The sequence below is a fragment of the Oncorhynchus tshawytscha genome, linkage group LG13 (genome assembly GCF_018296145.1).
Source record: "Oncorhynchus tshawytscha isolate Ot180627B linkage group LG13, Otsh_v2.0, whole genome shotgun sequence".
Taxonomy (NCBI): domain Eukaryota; kingdom Metazoa; phylum Chordata; class Actinopteri; order Salmoniformes; family Salmonidae; genus Oncorhynchus; species Oncorhynchus tshawytscha.
This window is the reverse complement of record NC_056441.1, coordinates 56,427,711-56,449,956: the sequence shown is the minus strand read 5'-3', so window position 1 is coordinate 56,449,956 and position 22,246 is coordinate 56,427,711. Positions and strand designations below refer to the sequence as shown.

General features: G+C 42.8%; 1 protein-coding gene across 1 annotated transcript in view; it reads left to right on the top strand.

The window, feature by feature from the left end:
• LOC112265198 (serine/threonine-protein kinase SIK3 homolog) overlaps positions 1–22,246 on the top strand; it is a 53,283-nt gene that overhangs the window by 20,687 nt on the left and 10,350 nt on the right. The window contains 11 exon segments of the mRNA XM_042295989.1: positions 58–181; positions 802–920; positions 1,070–1,180; positions 1,290–1,424; positions 4,876–4,953; positions 5,629–5,738; positions 5,858–6,014; positions 6,104–6,286; positions 12,024–12,097; positions 12,584–12,718; positions 13,891–14,032. Coding sequence (XP_042151923.1) covers positions 58–181; positions 802–920; positions 1,070–1,180; positions 1,290–1,424; positions 4,876–4,953; positions 5,629–5,738; positions 5,858–6,014; positions 6,104–6,286; positions 12,024–12,097; positions 12,584–12,718; positions 13,891–14,032 — 1,368 coding nt within the window.

Here is a 22,246-nt window from a genome sequence, read left to right as displayed (position 1 = left end):
TCTCATCCTTCTTTCCCCCATTTCTTTCACTCTCCCTCTATCTCTCTCTCTGTGTAGAGTTTGGGTGTGGTGCTGTATGTTCTGGTGTGCGGTGCCTTGCCTTTTGACGGCAGCACCCTTCAGAACCTGAGGGCCCGGGTGCTGAGTGGGAAGTTCCGCATCCCCTTCTTCATGTCCACAGGTGAGACCTGATGCCAGTACTAATACCTTGTAAGGTGAAACAATGGTGTCTTCTACGGGGCCTCCCGGGTCGCGCAGTGGTTAAGGGCGCTGTACTGCAGCGCCAGCTGTGCCATCAGAGTCCCTGGGTTCGCGCCCAGGCTCTGTCGTACCGGGCGCGACCGGGAGGTCCGTGGGGCGACACACAATTGGCCTAGCGTCGTCCGGGTTAGGGAGGGCTTGGTCGGTAGGGATGTCCTTGTCTCATCGCGCACCAGCGACACCTGTGGTGGGCTGGGCGCAGTGCGCGCTAACCAAGGTTGCCAGGTGCACGGTGTATCCTCTGACACATTGGTGCGGCTGGCTTCCGGGTTGGATGCGCGCTGTGTTAAGAAGCAGTACGGCTGGTTGGGTTGTGTATCGGAGGACAAATGACTTTCAACCTTCGTCTCTCCCGAGCCCGTACGGGAGTTGTAGCGATGAGACAAGATAGTAGCGACTACAACAATTGGATACCACGAAAAAGGGGTAAAATATAAAATTAAAAATTAAAAAATGGTGTCTTCTACGGGGTCTGACTGGCTGCTATGAAGTGTGTCACTAGCATCAGTGTTGCTTCTGCCCTTGTGTTCTGTCTGACAGACTGTGAGTACCTGATCCGACACATGCTGGTGCTGGAGCCCAGTAGACGCCTCTCCATGGAGCAGATCTGTAAGAACAAGTGGATGAAGCAGGGAGACCCTGACCCAGAGTTTGAGAGGGTGAGTTCCCAAACTCTTGGTCCATCGAGCTACTTTTGGATGATCTGGCAAGACATCTCTGGTCTCCATGAAGAATGGACCCAGCGTTTTAATGTATTTTCTCTCCCTGTATCTCTCACTCGTTCTCTCTCGCTCTCTTTCTCTCTCAGTTGATCGTGGAATGTGAGCAGGTGAAGTCTGAGCGGGAGACAGAGCTCATTAACGAGCAGGTGCTGATGGCCATGTCTGAGATGGGACTGGACCGCGAGCGCACGCTCCAGGTGGGACCAACACACATTAGACACATTGTTACAGTGGACAAACGCTGTACTGCATATGAAATGCCATTGGCTTACCTCTGCCTTGGCTTGTTTCACCCCGTCTCTCCAGTCTCTGCACACTGATGCGTACGATCACTACAGCGCCATCTACAGCCTGCTCTCTGACCGCCTGAAGAAACACAAGACCCTGCGCATGGCTCCGCCAACGCCCCGCCCCATTGTCTACCCTCTCAACGCTGTACAGGTAACCTTTACCCCTCAGATCTACAGATTCTAAGGAATCTGATTGGTTACTAAGATTATATGAAACAGATACCATATCATGGTATCATATCATATCATTAAATTAGGTTTCTTTATTTGGGGGGGGGTTAGAAATATGTCATGTGTGGAGCAAACTGGCCTAATATTTAGTTTACTTAATAAAAATACAAAATAAATAAATGGTTATTTCCCTTCTCCACTTTGCATCGGCTCACTCTCGCTCCTTGCTCCAGTATCCTCTGCCAGTCACTACTTTACCTCAGATGCCAACGTACGTCAGTGAATGGGGAAGCCTTCCAAGAGAGGAATTGCAATGTCTCGTTGCAGCCAAGGACCCATCACTGACATTATATAGCAATGTTTTAACTAAGTTGGATTGTTGTCTTTGATGACGAACGAACTGAGTAGACGGCTTGAGAAGAAAAAAAATGCTGCTGTTTAATCAAATACCAACCCGGAGAGTGGGACAAGCGGCATAGCTGCTCTACTACCAACAATGTTACCGGTTAAGACCAATTGCTTAAATATTTAACTAAACCCGTGCCGTCTGAGGTGAAGAGTAGGATTGCCGATAGGGTGTCAGATATGTGCGCAAAAGATCTCCGGCCATTTAATCTGGTTTGGGGCAAAGGTTTCGAAATTGTGGCCCAAAGGCCAGATCTATGAATTCATCCGACTCTGGGTAAGTAGAAGGGCTGCCTTCATTGCCAAAACCTCATAATGTGGTTGTTATTATCAGCTGTGTGTGCAGGCAACTGTCTCGTGAGCGCTGAGCAACAGCCAAACGGAGCAGTTGCTATGGCTACTCACACGCAGAGCGGCGGGGGGACAGACAGACAAGCAGCAAACGGGAGGAAGTTATTTCTTATTTCTGCACTTAAAAATGAGCGTGAGTGATTTTTATCAGGACGGGACAGGAAAGTTCCGGGGTTATAGAACTGTTACGGGATCAGAACAGTATAGGAAAAAAATTGACAAGACTGGATAGGAATTAATATTCACTCCTTTGTCAACCTTTAAAAGACAGAAGCGAACATGACTACTAAGTACACTGAATTCAGAGCTCACACTTGTTTAACCTATGTGAGAGATTAGTGCCTTTTCGTATTTAGTGTTTTAGTGATTAGTACGTTACTGTCACTCCAAGATTTTGAGGGTATTTTTTTTGCAGTCAAAAATATTTGCAGTCAAAAATACTTGATTTTGCCTTGGCCATTCTGACATTTTGCATGGCAATATGCAGTGATTTTGTCCAATTTAGAGCGAAAATGCACTGACAATGGGAAAAGTTTTTTTGGCGCGTTGCTTGATTGAACCATATTATGTGGTGATTGGTTGAAAATGCAAGGCCTATTTTTGTACTATGGTGGTCAGTTTTATGCTAAAATATTGTGTTGATTTGACTGTTTTATGTGGAAATAGTGCAGTGATTGGTCAAATTGTCATGCCCTCGCATAATATGCGGGCAATTGTTGAGTAAAGAAATATATAAAAATGGAATCCTGGAGGGACTAACTTTAGTACTTTAGTGGTCCTCTGTAGCTCAGTTGGTAGAGCATGACACTTGAAACACCAGGATAGTGGATTCAATTCCTGTGTCCACCCCTATATAAAATGTATGAAAGCATGCAAGTGCCTTCAAAAAGTATTCACACCCCTTGACTTTTTCCACATTTTACTGTGTTACAAAGTGGGATTCAAATTTATTTAATTTACATATTTTTTTGTCAACAATTTACACACAATACTCGGTCAAAGTGGAAGGAAATTATAAAATGTGTAAAAAATAAGAAAAACAAAAGAAAATGCTAATATATCTTGATTAGATATGTACTCAAAACCCTGAGTTAGAATCACATTTAGCAGCGATTACAGCTGTGAGTCTTTCTGGGAAAGTCACTAAGAGCTTTCCACACCTGGATAGTGAATATTGCTGAATATTGTTTTTTTTTTTTAAAGTAATATATAACATTTTTTAATTCTTCAAGCTGTTGATCATTGCTAGACAACCATTTTCAGGTATTGCCATAACGTAAATCTGCTTGAAATCTAACTGTAACTCGGCCACATTCACTGTCTTCTTGGTAAAAAAAACTCCAGTGTATATTTGGCATTCTGTTTTAGGTTGTTGTGCTGCTGAAAGGGGAATTCATCTCTCAGTGTCTGGTGGAAAGCAGACAACCAGTTTGTCCTCTAGGATTTTGCCTGTGCTTAGTTCCATTCGGTTTCTTTTTTTATCCTGAAAAACTCCCCAGTCCTTAACGATTACAAGCATATCCACAATATGATGCAGCCACCACTATGCCTGAAAATATGTGGAGTGGTACTCACTAATATGTTTGGGGCAAATCCAATACAACACTTTGTATTCAGGACAAAAAGTGAATTGCTTTGCCACATTTTTTGCAGTATTACTTTAGTGCCTTGTTGCAAACAAGATACAAGTTTTGGAATATTTGTATTCTGTACAGGCTTCCTTCTTTTCACTCTGTCAATTAGGTTAGTATGGTGGAGTAACTACAAAGTTGTTGAGCCATCTTCAGTTTTCTCCTATCACAGCCATTAAACTCAGTTACTGTTTTAAAGTCTTCATTGGCCTCATGTTAAATCCCTGAGTGGTTTCCTACCTCTCCAACAACTGAGTTGGGAAGGATGCCTGTATCTTTAGTGACTGTGTATTGATACACCATTTAAAGTGTAATTAATAGCTTCACCATGCTCACAGTGATATCCAATGTCTGCCAATAAGTGCCCTTTGCGTATCATTGGAAAACCACCCTGGTCTTTGTGGTTGAATCTGTGTTTAACATTCACTGCTCGACTGAGGGACCTTACAGATAATTGTATATGTTGGGTACAGAGATGTAGTATTCGTTCAAAGATAATGCTAAACACTATTATTGCACTCAGATTGAGTCCTTGTGACTTGTTAAGCACATTTTTACTCCTGAACTTATTTAGGCTTGTCATTAAAAAAACGGCTTGAATACTTATTGACTCAATGCATTTCGTCTTTTCATTTTTTATGAATTTGTAAAAATGTCAAACATAATTCTACTTTGACATTATAGGGTGGGCCAGTGGCAAGAAATGTCAATAATACATTTATAGTTTAGGCTGTAACACAACATTTGGAAAAGTCAAGGGGTGAGAATACTTTCTGAAGGCTCTGTGTGTGGCTTTGGATAAAAGCGTCTGCTAATTGGCATATTATTGTAAAAAGGCACATTTTGAAAGAAGGATGCCTGTGAGTGACAATCCTCATTTCCATCTGTTATGTTGAGGTGAACTGAGTGACCCACATCCACTTAGCAGCAGGCCAGAGCAGATTGCGAGCCAATCAGTTCAATCCTTGAGTAACCTCACCTGTGTGTGTGTCTGTGTGTGTGTGTGTGTGTGTGTGTGTGTGCGTGCATGTCTTTTTCCTGCAGACGGATCAGCAGGGTAATCCTGTTAACATGAATGTCCCACACGTCCAGCTGATCAACCCAGAGAACCAGATCGTTGAGGTTAGTGAGTCCACCCACATCCATTACACAATCCTGCAATGCAGCTGGTCTAGTGACACTGACATGCTGGCCTGTTTGCTATGATCGCTTTAAGCTTAGCCTCCTAGCACACTTCTTTAAGGTTCAATGACATTCTGGGTAACAATTAAGTACCTCACTGCGATTTGTTTTCAATTTAAAATAGCCCCCCAAAAAAATCAAAAATAGCTTTTTTAGCAAAGAGCAATTTCTCAAGCAAGAATTTTGCTTGGACTGTGGTCTGATTGGGGAGGAGAAAACTAGCTATTGGCAGAGAGGTTTGGAGCTCTTTTTCTGATTGGTCTATTAACAAATTTACCAGGCAGGCCAGGACTCTATCCCACTAAAACACACTGAAATTTCAGGCTTTTTTTCCAAACAGCTCTTACACTTAAAGGGCATTATCATAATTTTCACAATTTCACAGTATTATTCCAGTCTCATAGTGTGGAAGTATATTAAACTGCACTGGGACTTTTTAATTTGGGAACATTGTATCTAGGCAGCACAGCAATTGTTTTCTAAGATCCTACACTAATATATCCCTGTGATTCATATATATCCAACTCCGAATAACCCAGACACACAGGCATACACATACCACATACACAAATGCATTTTTACACATACAGATATTGTTTGTCGTTTGCTGTGTAGCCGGACGGAAACATGGCCCTGGACAGTGATGACGCGGAGGAGCCGTCTCCAGAGGCCATGGCTCGCTACCTGTCCATGAGGCGTCACACTGTGGGCGTCCCAGACCCCAGGTACTGGATACACCTTGTCTGTCGGTCCGTTTTGTCTGTCTCCCTGGCTGTTTGGCTGTCTCTGTCTTGCCATCTGTGTGTGCTTGCATCTCCTTACTGATGGTGTTCTTCTCGTTCAGGACGGAGATGCAGGAGGATCTGCAGAAGTTGCCCCCTGGGTTCCCCCGTGTGGCCCCGCAGCCCCCCTTCCCCATGCCCCCCACCATGGGCCACATGCACACACTGATGCCCATCCAGAACCCACACCTGCAGCCCACACAGCAGCTGGAATACAAGGTGAGGGATCGGAAGGGATGTGTGTGTGTTTGGTATGACAGAGTATAGTTACATAGTCCTGACATCTCTCCCTCTCTCTGTCCCTCCAGGAGCAGTCCCTGCTGCAGCCCCCCACCCTGCAGCTGCTGAATGGCATGGGACCCCTGGGCCGTAGGGCCTCGGACGGCGGGGCCAACATCCAGCTGCACGCCCAGCTACTGAAGAGGCCACGTGGACAGTCCCCTCTGGTAGCCAACCCTGTGAGTCCCTGCCTCTCCGCCCCAACCCCCAATGTGCGTTTGTGTTTAAGAGCCAGAACTTCATTCAAATATATGTGTATTTGATTATCTGTTATTTAATACTTATTTTCTATGTATAATGTAAATATAAATAAATAATATAGCCGGGATCAACTATTTACAGTACCAGTCATAAGTTTGGGATACACCTACTCATTCCAGGGTTTTTCTTTATTTGTACTATTTTCTACTTTGTAGAATAATAGTGAAGACATCAAAACTATGAAATAACACGCATGGAATCATGTAGTAACCAAAAAAGCGTTAAACAATTCAAAATATATGTTATATTTTAGATTCTTCAAAGTAGCCACCCTTTGCCTTGATGACAGCTTTGCACACTCTTGGCATTCTCTCAACCAGCCTCAATCTACCTCAATCATGAGGTAGTCACCTGTAATGCATTTCAATTAACTGTGTTAATTCATTTCTGGGTTTTCTTTCCTTAATGTGTTTGAGCCAATCAATTGTGTTGTGACAAGGTAGGGTGGTATACAGAAGATAGCCCTATTTGATAAACAGCTCAAATAAGCAAAGAGAAACGACAGTCCATCATTACTTTAAGACATGAAGGTCTGTCAATGCGGAACATTTCAAGAACTTTGAAAGTTTCTTCAAGTGCAGTCGCAAAAACCGCCACAGGAATGGAAGACCCAGAGTTACCTCTGCTGCAGTGGATAATTTCATTAGATTTACCAGCCTCAGAAATTGCAGCCCAAGTAAATGCTTCACAGAGTTCAAGTAACAGACACATCTCAACATCCAACTGTTCAAAGGAGACTGTGTGAATCAGGCCTTCATGATCAAATTACTACGAAGAAACCACTACTAAAGGACACCAATAAGAATAAGAGACTTGCTTCTGCCAAGAACCTGTGGAAATCTGTGCTTTGGTTTGATGTCTAATTGAGTCTAAATGTGATTTTTGGTTACAACTGCCATGCCATTGTGAGAAGGAGAGTAGGTGAATGGATGAACACCAGATTGTTTGGTTCCCACCGTGAATCATCGAGTAGGTGGTGTGTTGGTGTTGGGGTACTTGTTGGTGACACGGTCAGTGATTTTATTTATAATTCAAGGCACACTTAACCAGCATGGCTACCACAGAATTCTGCAGCGATACGCCATCACATCTGGTTTGTGCTTAGTTGAACGATCATTTGTTTTTCATTAGGACAATGACCCAACACACCTCCAGGCTGTGTAAGGGCTATTTGACCAAGAAGGAGAGTGATGGAGTGCTGCATCAGATGACCTGGCCTCCACAATCAATCAAATGTATTTATAAAGCCATTCTTACATCAGCTGATGTCACAAAGTGCTGTACAGAACCCAGCCTAAAACACCAAACAGCAAGCAATGCAGGTGTAGAAGCACGGTGGCTAGGAAAAACTACCTAGAAAGGCCGGAACCAAGGAAGAAACCTAGAGAGTCTAGTGAACAGTCAGGGTTCCATAGCTGCAGGCAGAACAGTTAAAACTGGAGCAGCAGCACGACCAGGTGGACTGGGGACAGCAAGGAGTCATCAGACCAAGTCGTCCCGAGGCATGGTCGTAGGGCTCAGGTCCTCAGAGAGCGAGAGAGAATTAGAGAAAGCATACTTAAATTCACACAGGACACCGGATAAGACAGGAGAAATACTCCAGATATAACAAACTGACCCTAGCCCCCGAAACACAAACTATTGCAGCATAAATACTGGAGGCTGAGACGGGAGGGGTCGGGAGACACTGTGGCCCCGCCCAACGATCCCCCCAGACAGGGTCAAACAGGCAGGATATAACCCCACCCACTTTGCCAAAGCACAGCCCCCATACCACTAGAGGGATATCTTCAACCACCAACTTACTATCCTGAGACAAGGCCGAGTATAGCCCAAGAAGATCTCCCCCACGGCACGAACCCGAGGGGGGGGCGCTAACCCCGACAGGAAGATCACGTCAGTGACTCAACCCACTCAAGTGACGCACCCCTCCTAGGGACGGCATGGAAGGGCACCAGTGCACAACAGCTTTTTCTAACATTTTTGAGAGGAATGGGAGATTCGATATAGGCTGGTTTTTAGTTTTTTATATTTTCTGGGTCAAGGTTTGGCTTTTTCAGGAGAGGATTTATTACTGCCGATTTTAGTGAGTTTGGTACACATCCGGTGGATAGGGAGCTGTTTATTATGTTCAACATAGGAGGGCCAAGCACAGGAAGCAGCTCTTTCAGTAAACTCTTAAAGACCTAGTAATATTTTACATCAATAGCAGTCAATATTTATCGTCACCTTAATTCAGTCTCATCTGAAAGTTGTAAATTCTTGGTTATCTTCACAAACCCTGGCTAACAAGTTGAATCAGCAATACACATTTTGGATTCATTATTTATTTACTAAATACCTAACTAATCACACAGAATTACACATACACATAATTAATCATAACTTGATTACAAATTACGTCATAAAGGAAAACGTCTCTAGCAGGCGGAACAGATATGACAGCTTGTTACACAAAAGAAAAGGGTCTGAGTTTGAGTGAAAGAGCGGGAAGATTGAGGAACAAGGGGCGAAGCTGTGCTATCGTAAATACACTATCTTATGCATTCTGAATTACCACCCATTTGGAAAAGGAAAATGCAATAAATATTTATTAGGTTGGTGGTAGATGGAAGGCCGTGTTGCCCAACCGAGTCCTTTGTCCTTTGAAGAATGTCTCTGTTGGTTAATTGGATACGTTGTAGTAACATCGTTGGGTAGTTGACAAGATACTCTGTCTGTTCCTTCCTAACCTGTGTTTGCAGCTGCTGTTGCTAACTCTACGGCTAGGAGGTATCACTTCTGTAGTGAATAAGAGTTCAAAGTTCATACCATTCGCAACCATAGCTCACGCTGATGTTGGCTTCGTTCTGTAGTTATTATCTGAACCATTCTGACATCGGACCGTTATCCTCGGAACAGAAAGTTATATTGTCGTCAAGGCTTTATATAGGAGGGGAGAGGAGGGCGTGTTTGAAATGTTTTATAGCCCATGTCCCTTCACAGGGGTGGGCCACTGATTGAGCAGAGCCCTAACCAAATCTCACATTTTAGAAGCTAAAATCACATTTCATCCCATCACGAATAATTTCATATTCAAACATTTAAATTGAACAACAATTCCATGTGAATTCGATAACTCTGATATGTAGACTTTCCACTGTAGAGTTTGTCATCATTGACGAGAATGTCTCAGATGACAACCGAACTGACATCATATTCATTAAGTACCACCGCATATGTTCAATTGGTCGGATTACCAGAATATAGTTTATTTCCCCCCACCTTCTGATGTTCCCAGAATCTCTATGTTAATCAAGGTGTTTGCAAATGTAACATCAGTAGGGTAGAGAGAGGAAAAAGGGGGGAAGAGGTATTTATGACTGTCATAAACCAACCCCCCAGGCCAACGTCATGACAGCAGTTGGACAAAACCCACTGAGTCGAAAGCCTTTTGGAGTGGCTCTGTACTTTTCCATGTGAATATTAAAGTTTTTTATTGATTTATTACCCCGTTTTCTCCCCAATTCGGTAGTAGCTGCTATCTTGTCTCATCGCTACAACTCCCATACGGGCTCAGGAGAGACGAAGGTTGAAAGTCATGCATCCTCCAATACACAACCCAACCAAGCCGCACTGCTTCTTAACACAGCGCGCATCCAACCCGGAAGCCAGCCACACCAATGTGTCGGAGGAAACACCGTGCACCTGGCAACCTTGGCTAGCGCGCACTGCGCCCGGCCCGCCACAGGAGTCGCGGGTGCGCGATGAGACAAGGATATCCCTACTGGCCAACCCCTACCTAACCCGGACGATGCTAGGCCAATTGTGCGTCGCCCCACAGACCTCCCGGTCGCGGCCGGTTACGGCAGAGCCTGGGCGCGAACCCAGAGTTTCTGGTGGCACAGCTGGCGCTGCAGCACAGCATCCTTATCCACTGCGCCACCCGGGAGGCCCCTTGAATATTAAAGTCACCAAAAAATTTGAATATTATCTGCCATGACTACAAGATCCGGTAGGAATTCAGGGAACTCGGTGAGGAACGCTGTATACGGCCCAGGAGGCCTGTAAACAGTAGCTATAAAAAGTGATTGATTAGGTTGCATAGATTTCATGACTAGAAGCTCAAAAGACAAAAACAGTCAGTTATTTTATAAAATGAAATTTGCTATCGTAAATGTTATCAACACCTCTGCCTTTGCGGGATGCACGGGCGATATGGTCACTAGTGTAACCAGGAGGAGAGGCCTCATTTAACACAGTAAATTGATCAAGCTTAAGCCATGTTTCAGTCAGAACAGTCACATCAAGATCATGATCAGTGATTAGTTCATTGACTATAACTGCCTTGGAAGTGAGGGATCTAACATTAAGTAGCCCTATTTTGAGGTGTGAGATATCACAATCTCTTTCAATAATGACAGGAATGGAGAAGGTCTTTATTCCAGTGAGATTGCTAAAGCGAACATTGCTATGTTTAGTTTTTCCCAACCTAGATTGAGGCACAGACACAGTCTCAATGGGGATAGCTGAGCTGACTACACTGACTGTGCTAGTGGAAGACTCCACTAAGCTGGCAGGCTGGCTAGCAGCCTGCTGCCTGGCCTGCACCTTTTGTCATTGTGTAGCTAGTGGAGTTAGAGCCCTGTCTACATTCGTAGATAAGATGAGAGCACCCCGTCAGCTAGGGTGAAGTCCGTCACTCCTCAGCAGGCCAGGCTTGGTCCTGTTTGTGGGTGAGTCCCAGAAAGAGGGCCAATTATCTACAAATTCTATCTTTTGGTAGTGGCAGAAAACTGTTTTCAACCAGCGATTAAGTTGAGACTCTGCTGTAGAGCTCATCACTCCCCCTAACTGGGAGGGGGCCAGAGACAATTAAAATCACCTGACCTCACCCCAATATAGATGGTTTGGGATGAGTTGGACCGCAGAGTGAAGGAAAAGCAGCCAACAAGTGTTCAGCATATGTGGGAACCCCTTCAAGACTGTTGGAAAATCATTCCAGGTGGAGCTGTTTGAGAGAATGCCATGATTGTGCAAAGCTGTCATCAATGCAAAGGGTGGCTAATTTGAAGAAATATCAAATATATTTTGATTTGTTTAACACTTTTTTGGTTACTACATGATTCTGTATGTGTTATTTAATAGTTTTGATGTCTTCACTATTATCCTACAATGTAGAAAATAGTAAAAAATAAAGAAAAACCCTTGAATGACTAGGTGTGTCCAAATGTTTGGCTGGAACTGTACATTGGAAGTTTTTGACGTATTTTCAAATGTCCTATTATTTACAAATCCATTATTTCAAATACTTGGTTCAAATGCATGGGAGTATTTATTTGTATTTACACTGTGTATTTGAGTATTTTTAAATACATGCCAGTACTTTCCCAGTGTATTTCCAAATACATTCCAATATTCAACTACTTGTTTTTTCAAATTAAAAATATCAAAATATGTTCTTCCAAATGTCTTTGAAGGTAATTGAAATACCCTAAATTTGAACGCAGGTATGTTAAGAGCATAGTTTTTTTTAGTCCAGTCTACGATGCCATGTTCTGTCAGTGCCAATGTACCTACTCTGTCTACTGAGTTGACAGTGGTTTTATACATCACCCACCTGTTTTCAGAGTTTCGCTGTCCAACATTTTTTTCCCTCATCATGTTCTCTCCATCTCCTCCCGTTCACGCTGTCCCTCCCTCTCGCAGCACCCAATCCCGGCTGTGGCTCCGGTGGATGAGGAGGGTTCTGACGGGGAACCCGACCAGGAGGCGGTGCAGAGGTAAGCCTGGGAGGGGCACAGGGGCCGGGGGGCTTTGAGGCGTGACTGTAGAAGCGCTAGTGTTCCTGGGTTACTGGGAGTCGAGGTGCAAGTAGGCTGCAGCACTGCTTTCTGCCACCAGGGGACTGGGCCACTGTTGTTCCGGTGTCTCCCCCCTCTCCATCACGCAACTGGCTTTCATTAGGCAATCAATCAACTCTTCTCCAACTTCTACCAAATCTACCTCGCTAAATATCCTCTTAAAATATGTCTATCTCTCTCATTTCAAATTATGCCGCCAAATTATCTCGCCACGGCTTTGCTTACACTAAGCTTGCTCAAACAATCCAATCCTCAAATTGGAACGGGGGGTTGTGGGAGTTATCTGATATGTGATTCGTCCTGCCTGAAGGAAGGGGAGGGTGGTTTTGCCCCTTCCCCACGCAAGGGACAATGAGGACAGAGAGCTGACCAGTGCTGCTTCCTGTCTCCCTCCCCGCGGCCCAGGTACTTGGCGAACCGCTCCAAGCGGCACACGACGCACGCGCTCATGAGCACAGCGCACGGCGCTGAGCCACTGGCAGACTCGCAGAGGCCCCAGGGCTCCCGGCAGAGGGGGTGGGTCCCGGAGCAGCACTGCCGGTGAGGGTCCCCACACTGAGGCTGACAGACACCCCAGGCCAGGGGGGGCATGCATGGGCCCCAGCACACAGGGACAGTAATAGAGATAGGGACACGAGCACTAAGATGCACAGACACACATACACCCCCTTCACTATGCATGGGCCCCATCATTCAGCGAGGCAGGGATAGGGGCATGGGAACTTTTAGGGACATTCACCGAGACACATATTCTCACTTTATAATGAGGCGAAAGTCCACACCGGGAGGAGGTTATGCATGGTCCCCAGCCAGCACGCAGGAGCAGGGACACCAGTGCACTGTGCAGGTTACACTATCACAGTCACCAGCTTGGAGCATACGACATGAGGACTTCTAGTGATCCAGGGGTAGGTTAGGTAACAGAACAGTTATCAGAGCCTTGCGCCGGGCTCTGAGATCTCCTCCTGAGCTGCAGGTCAGCCATTGGACAGTCTGTGTTGTGGAGAAGCTGCCGTCTCATTGGATGAGGTCTGTCTATGTATCAAGCGTCTCAGAGTAGGAGTGCTGATCTAGGATCAGCTCTCCATCTGATTTCATTCATTGTGATCTAAACTTCAAAACGGATCCTAAATCAGCACTCCTACTCTGAGACGCTTGATACATATGGCCGGCCGCTGGTCTTCTGATACTGATTGAACACGTTCAACTCTGTTTCGGAGAAACATCTTTATTATTCCAAACGGTTCATTCTACAGCCAGTTTAAGTTAGCCTAGCTATTCTCTGATTTCTCTAGCTTGCTATTCTCGATATAGAAAAAAATAAGATGTTTCGGTTTTTTGACTGCAGCTGAAGGACCGTTAGATGTTACAACCAGGTATGGGATTCTCCAAATGATCCTGTCGATCAGGTCTACGTTTGGATTGGGTATGATGACACAGTGGTGCATTCCTGCTGTGTATCCTGTGTTCACGGCTCTAGGATCAGCTCTGTGTTTACAGTGACATTCGGATGCAGAGAGTGCAGACTAGCTCATGTAAATGATTTTTATTTTATTTTTCCATCTGTGTATGACTGTGTGTCTGTGTGCGACTTCACCTCTGTATCCATTTCTTCGACCTCACCTGCGTATCCATTTCTATCTATATCTGGCTCCTGTCTATACATCTGGATCGGTGTGTCTGTATGTGTGCGGCTCTGCGCACCTCCCCAGGTCCAGCTACAAGGACTGTAACACCCTGCACTTGCCCATGGAGCGTTTCTCCCCTGTGAGGCGCTTCTCCGATGGGGCCACCACAATCCAGGCCTTTAAGGCCCACCTGGAGAACAGCAGCCTCATCAGGCAGCTCAAACAGGTACTATACACCCCCACCTGGCTCTGTACACCCCCACCTGGCTCTGTACACCCCCACCTGGTGTTGTAAACCTACACCTAGGGCTGTTACGGTGACCGTATGTATTACCACAGTCAAATTCCACGTGACCGTTTAGTCAAGGTAACTAGGCTTGTTGCACATCATTTCTATAGGCCATGCAACTGTATTTTGAATTATGTTATTTCTTTCTGTATAGACAGGAATAGGCTAATTTGGCAATAAATTTGTGGCTATTTAATTAAATGTACTTTAGGGAAATCTTAGCTTCCACTAGCCTTATGGAAGAACTGCCTATGCTAGCATATTAAAAACGTATCCGCATGTAACCTCCATTCGCTATTCGAGTGCAGGCTACAGATGACAAGTTTTCTTTTTGTGGGCTATTCTAAATCAAAAGTAATTCTACATACTCGCTGGCACGAAAATAGGCATGAATGATCAGTTCCCAAAGAAAATTGCAGTGCGGCGCAAAGTTCTGTACCAATCCCCTTCAAGGAGAATAGATTAAAAGGGAAACATGTAGCCCTTGTAGTCGATAAACTGTATTGATAACCAAATGTTCCGAGACACGAAGACGGTAACTAAATATTACAACGTTCCCGTAGAGGAGTCGAATAATGGAACACCCAATACTATCCGTGGTAGGGATTGTAATAACAAAATATATCAAATATATAGGAAAGCAATCAAATATATTTCTTCCATGGGCAAAGAAACTCAAAAGGGTTGATGATCTTAATCAACAATAATTTTGATCTGAATCTGCAAATTGTCCAAACAGATGCTCAAGGATGATTTGAAATATTTTATGGGACCATAAACAGATTTGGCTCATTTAATATTTTTTATTTATTTTACCTTTATTTTACTAGGCAAGTCAGTTAAGAACAAATTCTTATTTTCAATGACGGCCTAGGAACAGTGGGTTAACTGCCTGTTCAGGGGCAGAACGACAGATTTGTACCTTGTCAGCTCGGGGATTAGAACTTGCAACCTTTCGGTTACTAGTCCAACGCTAACCACTAGGCTACCCTGCCGCCCCATATATATATGGTCCAAATAATGATGATCCATGATTCTTTGAAAATATATATAATAATTTATCAAACCTACAAGCAATACAATGGTGGTAAATTATAAACTGGATCTTAAAGGAAATTGCGCTACAAACTATCACCCTCATGCACTTAAGGAAATCACCAATGTCATTGATATATTGAAACTAGTGGAAATATGGAGGCTTAAATATCCTGACCTAGTGAGATATACATGGCGGAGGCTCAATCAAGCTAGTTGTCTTGATTACTTTCTTATGTCATTCTCGCTGGCACCCAAGGTTTTTTTTTAAAGTGTTGAGAGGGGACCGAATGCAGAATTCCCCCATGGGTGAGAATATTGGAAATTTAATCAAAGCCTATTGGATGATAACTTGATTTTAGCTAAGACAGAATAATTTAGAACAGACTTTTTCCAAAATAACACAGGTATAGCAGATTCCCTTATTGTATGGGACACTTTTAAATGTGCCTTTAGAGGCCATGCAATTCAGTACTCATCTCTAAAACAAAGCAATTTAGGTAAAAAGAGCCCATTATAACAAAGGAAGTAGGACTAACAATACAGACAGATAGCAATAAAAACTAACATAGGCACAGAATAAGTGAGAGAAAAAACAAAAAGAAATTGAAGAACTTATTCAAGAAAAATTGAGTGTAATATATTATAAAAAATAAAGCGACCTTTATGTAATATTGGGAAAATGCCCCAAATTGTTTATTTAATCTTCAACATAGAAATGCTACCAAAAATAATTTACTGAAACTTCACCAAACAATATTTTGAGAGGAAGCAAAGTTCTTTTAAAGTATGTTTTCGTGTGTCTCCTCTGTCTCCACTAACCAAAGTTCTTTTATAGTATGTTTTCGTGTGTCTCCTCTGTCTCCACTAACCAAAGTTCTTTTAAAGTCTCTCTCTGTCTCCACTAACCAAAGTTCTTTTAAAGTATGTTTTGTCTCCTCTGTCTCCACTAACCAAAGTTCTTTTAAAGTATGTTTTCTCTCCTCTGTCTCCACTAACCAAAGTTCTTTTAAAGTATGTTTTCGTGTGTCTCCTCTGTCTCCACTAACCAAAGTTCTTTTAAAGTATGTTTTTGTGTGTCTCCTCTGTCTCCACTAACCAAAGTTCTTTTAAAGTATGTTTTCGTGTGTCCTCTGTCTCCACTAACCAAAGTTCTTTTAAAGTATGTTTTCGTGTGTCTCCTCTGTGTTCTTTTAAAGTATGTTTTCTCTCCTCTGTCTCCACTAACCAAAGTTCTTTTAAAGTATGTTTTCGTGTGTCTCCTCTGTCTCCACTAACCAAAGTTCTTTTAAAGTATGTTTTCGTGTGTCTCCTCTGTCTCCACTAACCAAAGTTCTTTTATAGTATGTTTTCGTGTGTCTCCTCTGTCTCCACTAACCAAAGTTCTTTTATAGTATGTTTTCGTGTGTCTCCTCTGTCTCCACTAACCAAAGTTCTTTTAAAGTATGTTTTCGTGTGTCTCCTCTGTCTCCACTAACCAAAGTTCTTTTAAAGTATGTTTTCGTGTGTCTCCTCTGTCTCCACTAACCAAAGTTCTTTTAAAGTATGTTTTCGTGTGTCTCCTCTGTCTCCACTAACCAAAGTTAAGTTAGTTGTATGTAATAAAAAATCTTCTATTAATAATGTAAAATTAACTAAATTAACTTTAGTTATTGAAAGGCTCATGTGAAGGCCAAATTACAGAGGAGGAACCTTTTTCATGCAATTAAAGCCTTTAAGTCTGAGGAACTCCAGGTGGAGGTATACCAAACCTTTTTTGATATACTCAGAGGACCGTTATTAGCATGTTTTTTAACCACTCTTATAAAAATAGTAGATTATCAGATACTCGACAAGAAAGTCTGATTTTCCTTATTACTGAAACAGAATCCAAGTGGTAAGTATAAAGATCCAGTCCATTTTTAAAAAATGTTAGTTTCCTTACACTTCAGTGTTGTGATGTAAAAATTCTAGCATTGTGCATAGAATTTGAAAGGTATTGTCAGACATTATTAATCCTAATCAGACAGGTGATTTACATGGACATTGAAGATAATATAATTAGTAGAAACAATAAAACACTATGAAAAATCTGGGAAACCAGGCCTGATATTTATAGCTTCCTTTGAAAAGGCTTTTGATAAAGTACGATTGGAATTTACAGTGCATTCGGAAAGTATTCAGACCCCTTTATTTTTCCACATTTTCTTATGTTAGTTTTTTTACCTTGTCAACCGACACACAAAACCCCATAATGATAAATCAAAAACAGGGTTTTAATATTTTTGTAATTTTTTATAAAAAAATTAAAACTGAAATATCATATTTACATAAGTATTCAGACCCTTTACTCAGTACTTTGTTGAAGCCCCTTTGGCAGCGATTACAGCCTTGAGTTTTTTAAATTTATTTTACCTTTATTTAACCTGGTAGGCAAGTTGAGAACAAGTTCTCATTTACAATTGCGACCTGGCCAAGATAAAGCAAAGCAGTTCGACAGATACGACACAGAGTTACACATGGAGTAAAACAAACATACAGTCAATAATACAGTCAATAATACAGTATAAACAAGTCTATATACGTTGTGAGCAAATGAGGTGAGAAGGGAGGTAAAGGCAAAAAAGGCCATGGTGGCAAAGTAAATACAATATAGCAAGTAAAACACTGGAATGGTAGTTTTGCAATGGAAGAATGTGCAAAGTAGAAATAAAAATATATATACCTGCTGGAGCGTGTGCTACAGGTGGGAGATGCTATGGTGACCAGCGAGCTGAGATAAGGGGGGACTTTACCTAGCAGGGTCTTGTAGATGACATGGAGCCAGTGGGTTTGGCGACGAGTATGAAGCGAGGGCCAGCCAACGAGAGCGTACAGGACGCAATGGTGGGTAGTATATGGGGCTTTGGTGACAAAACGGATTGCACTGTGATAGACTGCATCCAATTTGTTGAGTAGGGTATTGGAGGCTATTTTGTAGATGACATCGACAAAGTCGAGGATTGGTAGGATGGTCAGTTTTACAAGGGTATGTTTGGCAGCATGAGTGAAGGATGCTTTGTTGCGAAATAGGAAGCCAATTCTAGATTTAACTTTGGATTGGAAATGTTTGATATGGGTCTGGAAGGAGAGTTTACAGTCTAACCAGACACCTAAGTATTTGTAGTTGTCCACGTATTCTAAGTCAGAGCCGTCCAGAGTAGTGATGACACCGAGTCTTCTTGGGTGTGACGCTACAAGCTTGGTACTTGTATTTGGGGTGTTTCTCCATTTCTCTGCAGATCCTCTCAAGCTCTGTCAGGTTTGATTGGCTGCACAGCTATTTTCAGGTTTCTCCAAAGATGTTAGATCATGTTCAAGTCCGGGCTCTGGCTGGGCCACTCAAGAACATTGAGACTTGAGTGGCAAAACACCAGTCTCATTGTCAACTGTGAAGAGGAGACTCCGGGATGCTGGCATTCTATGCAGAGTTCCTCTGTCCAGTGTCTGTGTTCTTTTGCCCGTCTTAATCTTTAATTTTGATTGGCCAGTCTGCGATATGGCTTTTTCTTTGTAACTGTGCCTAGAAGGCCAGCATCCCGGAGTCACCTCTTCACTGTTGACGTTGGGACTGGTGTTTTGCCGGGTACTATTTAATGAAGCTGCCAGTTGAGGACTTGTGAGGCGTCTGTTTCTCGAACTAGACACACTAATGTACTTCTTGCTCAGTTGTGCACCGGGGCCACCCACTCCTCTTTCTATTCTGGTTAGGGCCAGTTTGTGCTGTTCTGTGAAGGGAATAGTACACACCGTTGTACGAGATCTTCAGTTTCTTGTCAATTTCTCGCATGGAGTAGCCTTAATTTCTCAAAACAAGAATAAACTGACGAGTTTCCAAAGAAAGTATTTGTTTCTAGCCATTTTGAGCCTGTAATCAAACCCACAAATGCTTATGCACCAGATACTCAACAGTTGTATTGCTTCTTTAAACAGACAACAGTTTTCAACATACTTGCAAAATAGTTTTCTAATGATCAATTAGCCTATTTAAAATGATAAACTTGGATTAGCTAACACAAAATGATAAACTTGGATTAGCTAACATGGCGTGCCATTGGAACACGTGATGCTTGCTGATACTGGGCCTCTGTACGCCTATGTAGATATTCCTTTAAGAATCTGCCGTTTCCAGCTACAATAGTAATTTTCAACATTAACAATGTCTACACTGTATTTCAGATCAATGTTATTTTAATGGACAAGAAAATGTGGTTTCTTTCGAAAACAAGGACATTTCTAAGTGACCCCAAACTTTTGAACAATAGTGTGTGTGGGGGATACAACCATCCCAGCTCTGCAGATTTTGCTGTGAAGAGACAGGATCATTTGTTTTGGTATTGTCCATATGTAGCTTGTTTTTGGTCGCAGGTCCAGGAATGGCTGAAGAATTGCATATTTACCTGGAGCGAACTGTGCAGGTAGCACTACTGGGTGATTTGAACAGTCATAGTCAATCGATCATTTATATAATAATACTTTTGGCAAAAATGTTTATCTTTAATTTAAAGTCGGTCAAACTATGAGAATAGAAATGTTCAGGACTTTTGTGAAACAGCACAGTTAAAAAAATATATGGCAAATTGAATATAATACTAGGCTATATGTAAAGACCAGATTACATTGAGTAGTCTGATGGGTGAGAATATTGTCAAGTGCTTGTCAAATTGTGACTGAGCGATTGATGAAGTGTGTGCAGCCTACACAAGAAACTGCAGAGCTCAAGCGTTTCATGTGACTTAAAACAAAACGTGTCGCATTATGCAGCCTTAGAATGTGTTAAAAATCAGAACATATAGCCTAATGTTTGTATCACACCTAAAGTGGATTTATTGTGATGGTGTAGGCTATATTACATGGAGTTATTAGACTTGTAGATGTTCCAAAGGTCTGCATCAGTGGCTTATAGGTTATGCGTGGAAGCCAGGAGATGCTAAACATGTTTGTTAATTACGTTCAATTACCTGAGACCGACAGTATACTTACATGACAATCACTGGCTGACAAAATGTCATGAGCGCCACAACCCTACCCCCACCTGGTTTATACGCCCAAACCTAGTACTATAAACCCCCACCTGGTTCTATACACCCCCTTTTTAATGTGTTCTTCTTTCATGAGAGACTAGTCCTGATTTACCTCTACCTGCAGCTCCTAAGCATAGCCCTGCCTTACCCCGTACCTGCGCCAATGTATCTACCTGCTGCTCCTAAGCATGCATGCATCCTACATCGGTTCCCGGACTGCCCACAACCCCTGGGGCGCAAGTGTGAATGCCACACAAGCCTCCCTTGACATCATCCACTCACTTTCCATGTAATTCCTCTTAGTTTGTTTTCCTACACAGTGAAAGGACAGGCGTGCTGGGTTAGATTTAGATCCTGAGCCTCTTTAGACGACATAGATTCAGTGTGAACATCTCCACCTGGTGTTGTACTGGTGTTTAATGCCTGGCCCCTGACGTCCTCTATCATCATACCAAACAGTCTGGTGTCACTGGAAAGTCTTTTATGAATGCATTCAGTGAAAAGAGCGGGTCTTACCGTGATTCAATTAATTCCTTTGTCACAATACAACCACTTGCTTACGCACGCAGCTAGATAGCTTTCCAAGTGCTTTACTTGGACCCTTGGAGGGTCCAGGTGGTGTGAAACATTGAGATCCCATCGATTTAAATGCCTCTTAATTCTCATTCTGTCACATCCGTGCTGGTCCTTATTTACCCTAGCCACCTGATCCTGCGGGTCCTGCCTTACAATGGAACAGGTAGGTACGGGGTATAACCAGTGTAGAGAGAGGGTGCAGACACTAAAACGCAAGTTGGTTCTTGTATAGTCTGTTTACTTAAAGATCCCTCTCTCCCATCCATCTTTTTTTTTCCAGAAACCATACCATTTTAGTTTTCCCAGAAACCAGACATTTAAAATTTTCTGCTTTTCATTCAATATTTTTCCATGTAAAGAACACGTAATCAACGCACTTTTCCGGCTTAATTTTTCCATATTTTTTGTCAATTTTCCCCCCTACATTTTCTCACCTGCACAACTCCAGGGCTGGCTGAACTATATTGAAATATGTAAAGACAAACTTGTATTTTTTTGCGTTGATCTGCGGTCTACAATACTTATTTGTGTAAGCCCTGCAGTTCCTAAGCATTGTCCTGCCTTACCCCGTACGCTTCTGTCTCATTTTATCTTCCTACAGCAACCTACAGAAATGTCCATGCTGTAGAAGTGTGAACAAGTTTCCATTGATCTCATCCACTTACTCCCACTTAACCTTCAATTAGTTGGATTCCATACACATTTTAAGGACTGATTGTGCAGCGTTGGATTGAGACACTGAATTGCTTTAGCCAAAGAGTCGCTTTGTCATACAGTACCAGTCAAAAGTTTAGACACACCTAGTCATTCAAGGTTTAAAAAAAAAATGTATTACTATTTTCTACATTGTGGAATCTTAGTGAAGACATCACAACTATTAAATAACACATATTGAATCATGTAGTAACCAAAAAAGTGTTAAACGAATCAAAATATATTGAAGATTCTTCAAAGTAGCCACCCTTGTCCATGATGACAGCTTTGTACACTCTTGGCATTCTCTCAACCAACTTCACCTGGAATGCTTTTCCAACAGTCTTGAAGGAGTTCCCACATATGCTGAGCACTTGTTGGCTGCTTTTCCTTCACTTTGCGGTCCAACTCATCCCAAACCATCTTAATTGAGGTCATGTGATTGTGGAGGCCAGGTCATCTGATGCAGCACTCCATCGCTCTCCTTCTTTGTCAAATAGCCCTGGAGCTTGGAGGTGTATTGGATCATTGTCCTGTTGAAAGACAAATGTTAGTCCCACTAAACGCAAACCAGATGGGATGGCATATCACTGCAGAATGCTGTGGTAGCCATACTGGTTAAGTATTCCTTGAATTCTAAATATATCACAGACAGTGTCACCAGCAAACCTCCATGCTTTACGGTGGGAACCACATATGCAGAGATCATCCGTTCACCTACTGCATCTCACAAAGACACAGCGTTTGGAACCAAAAATCTCTCATTTGAACTCATCAGACCAAAGGACAGATTTCCACCGGTCTA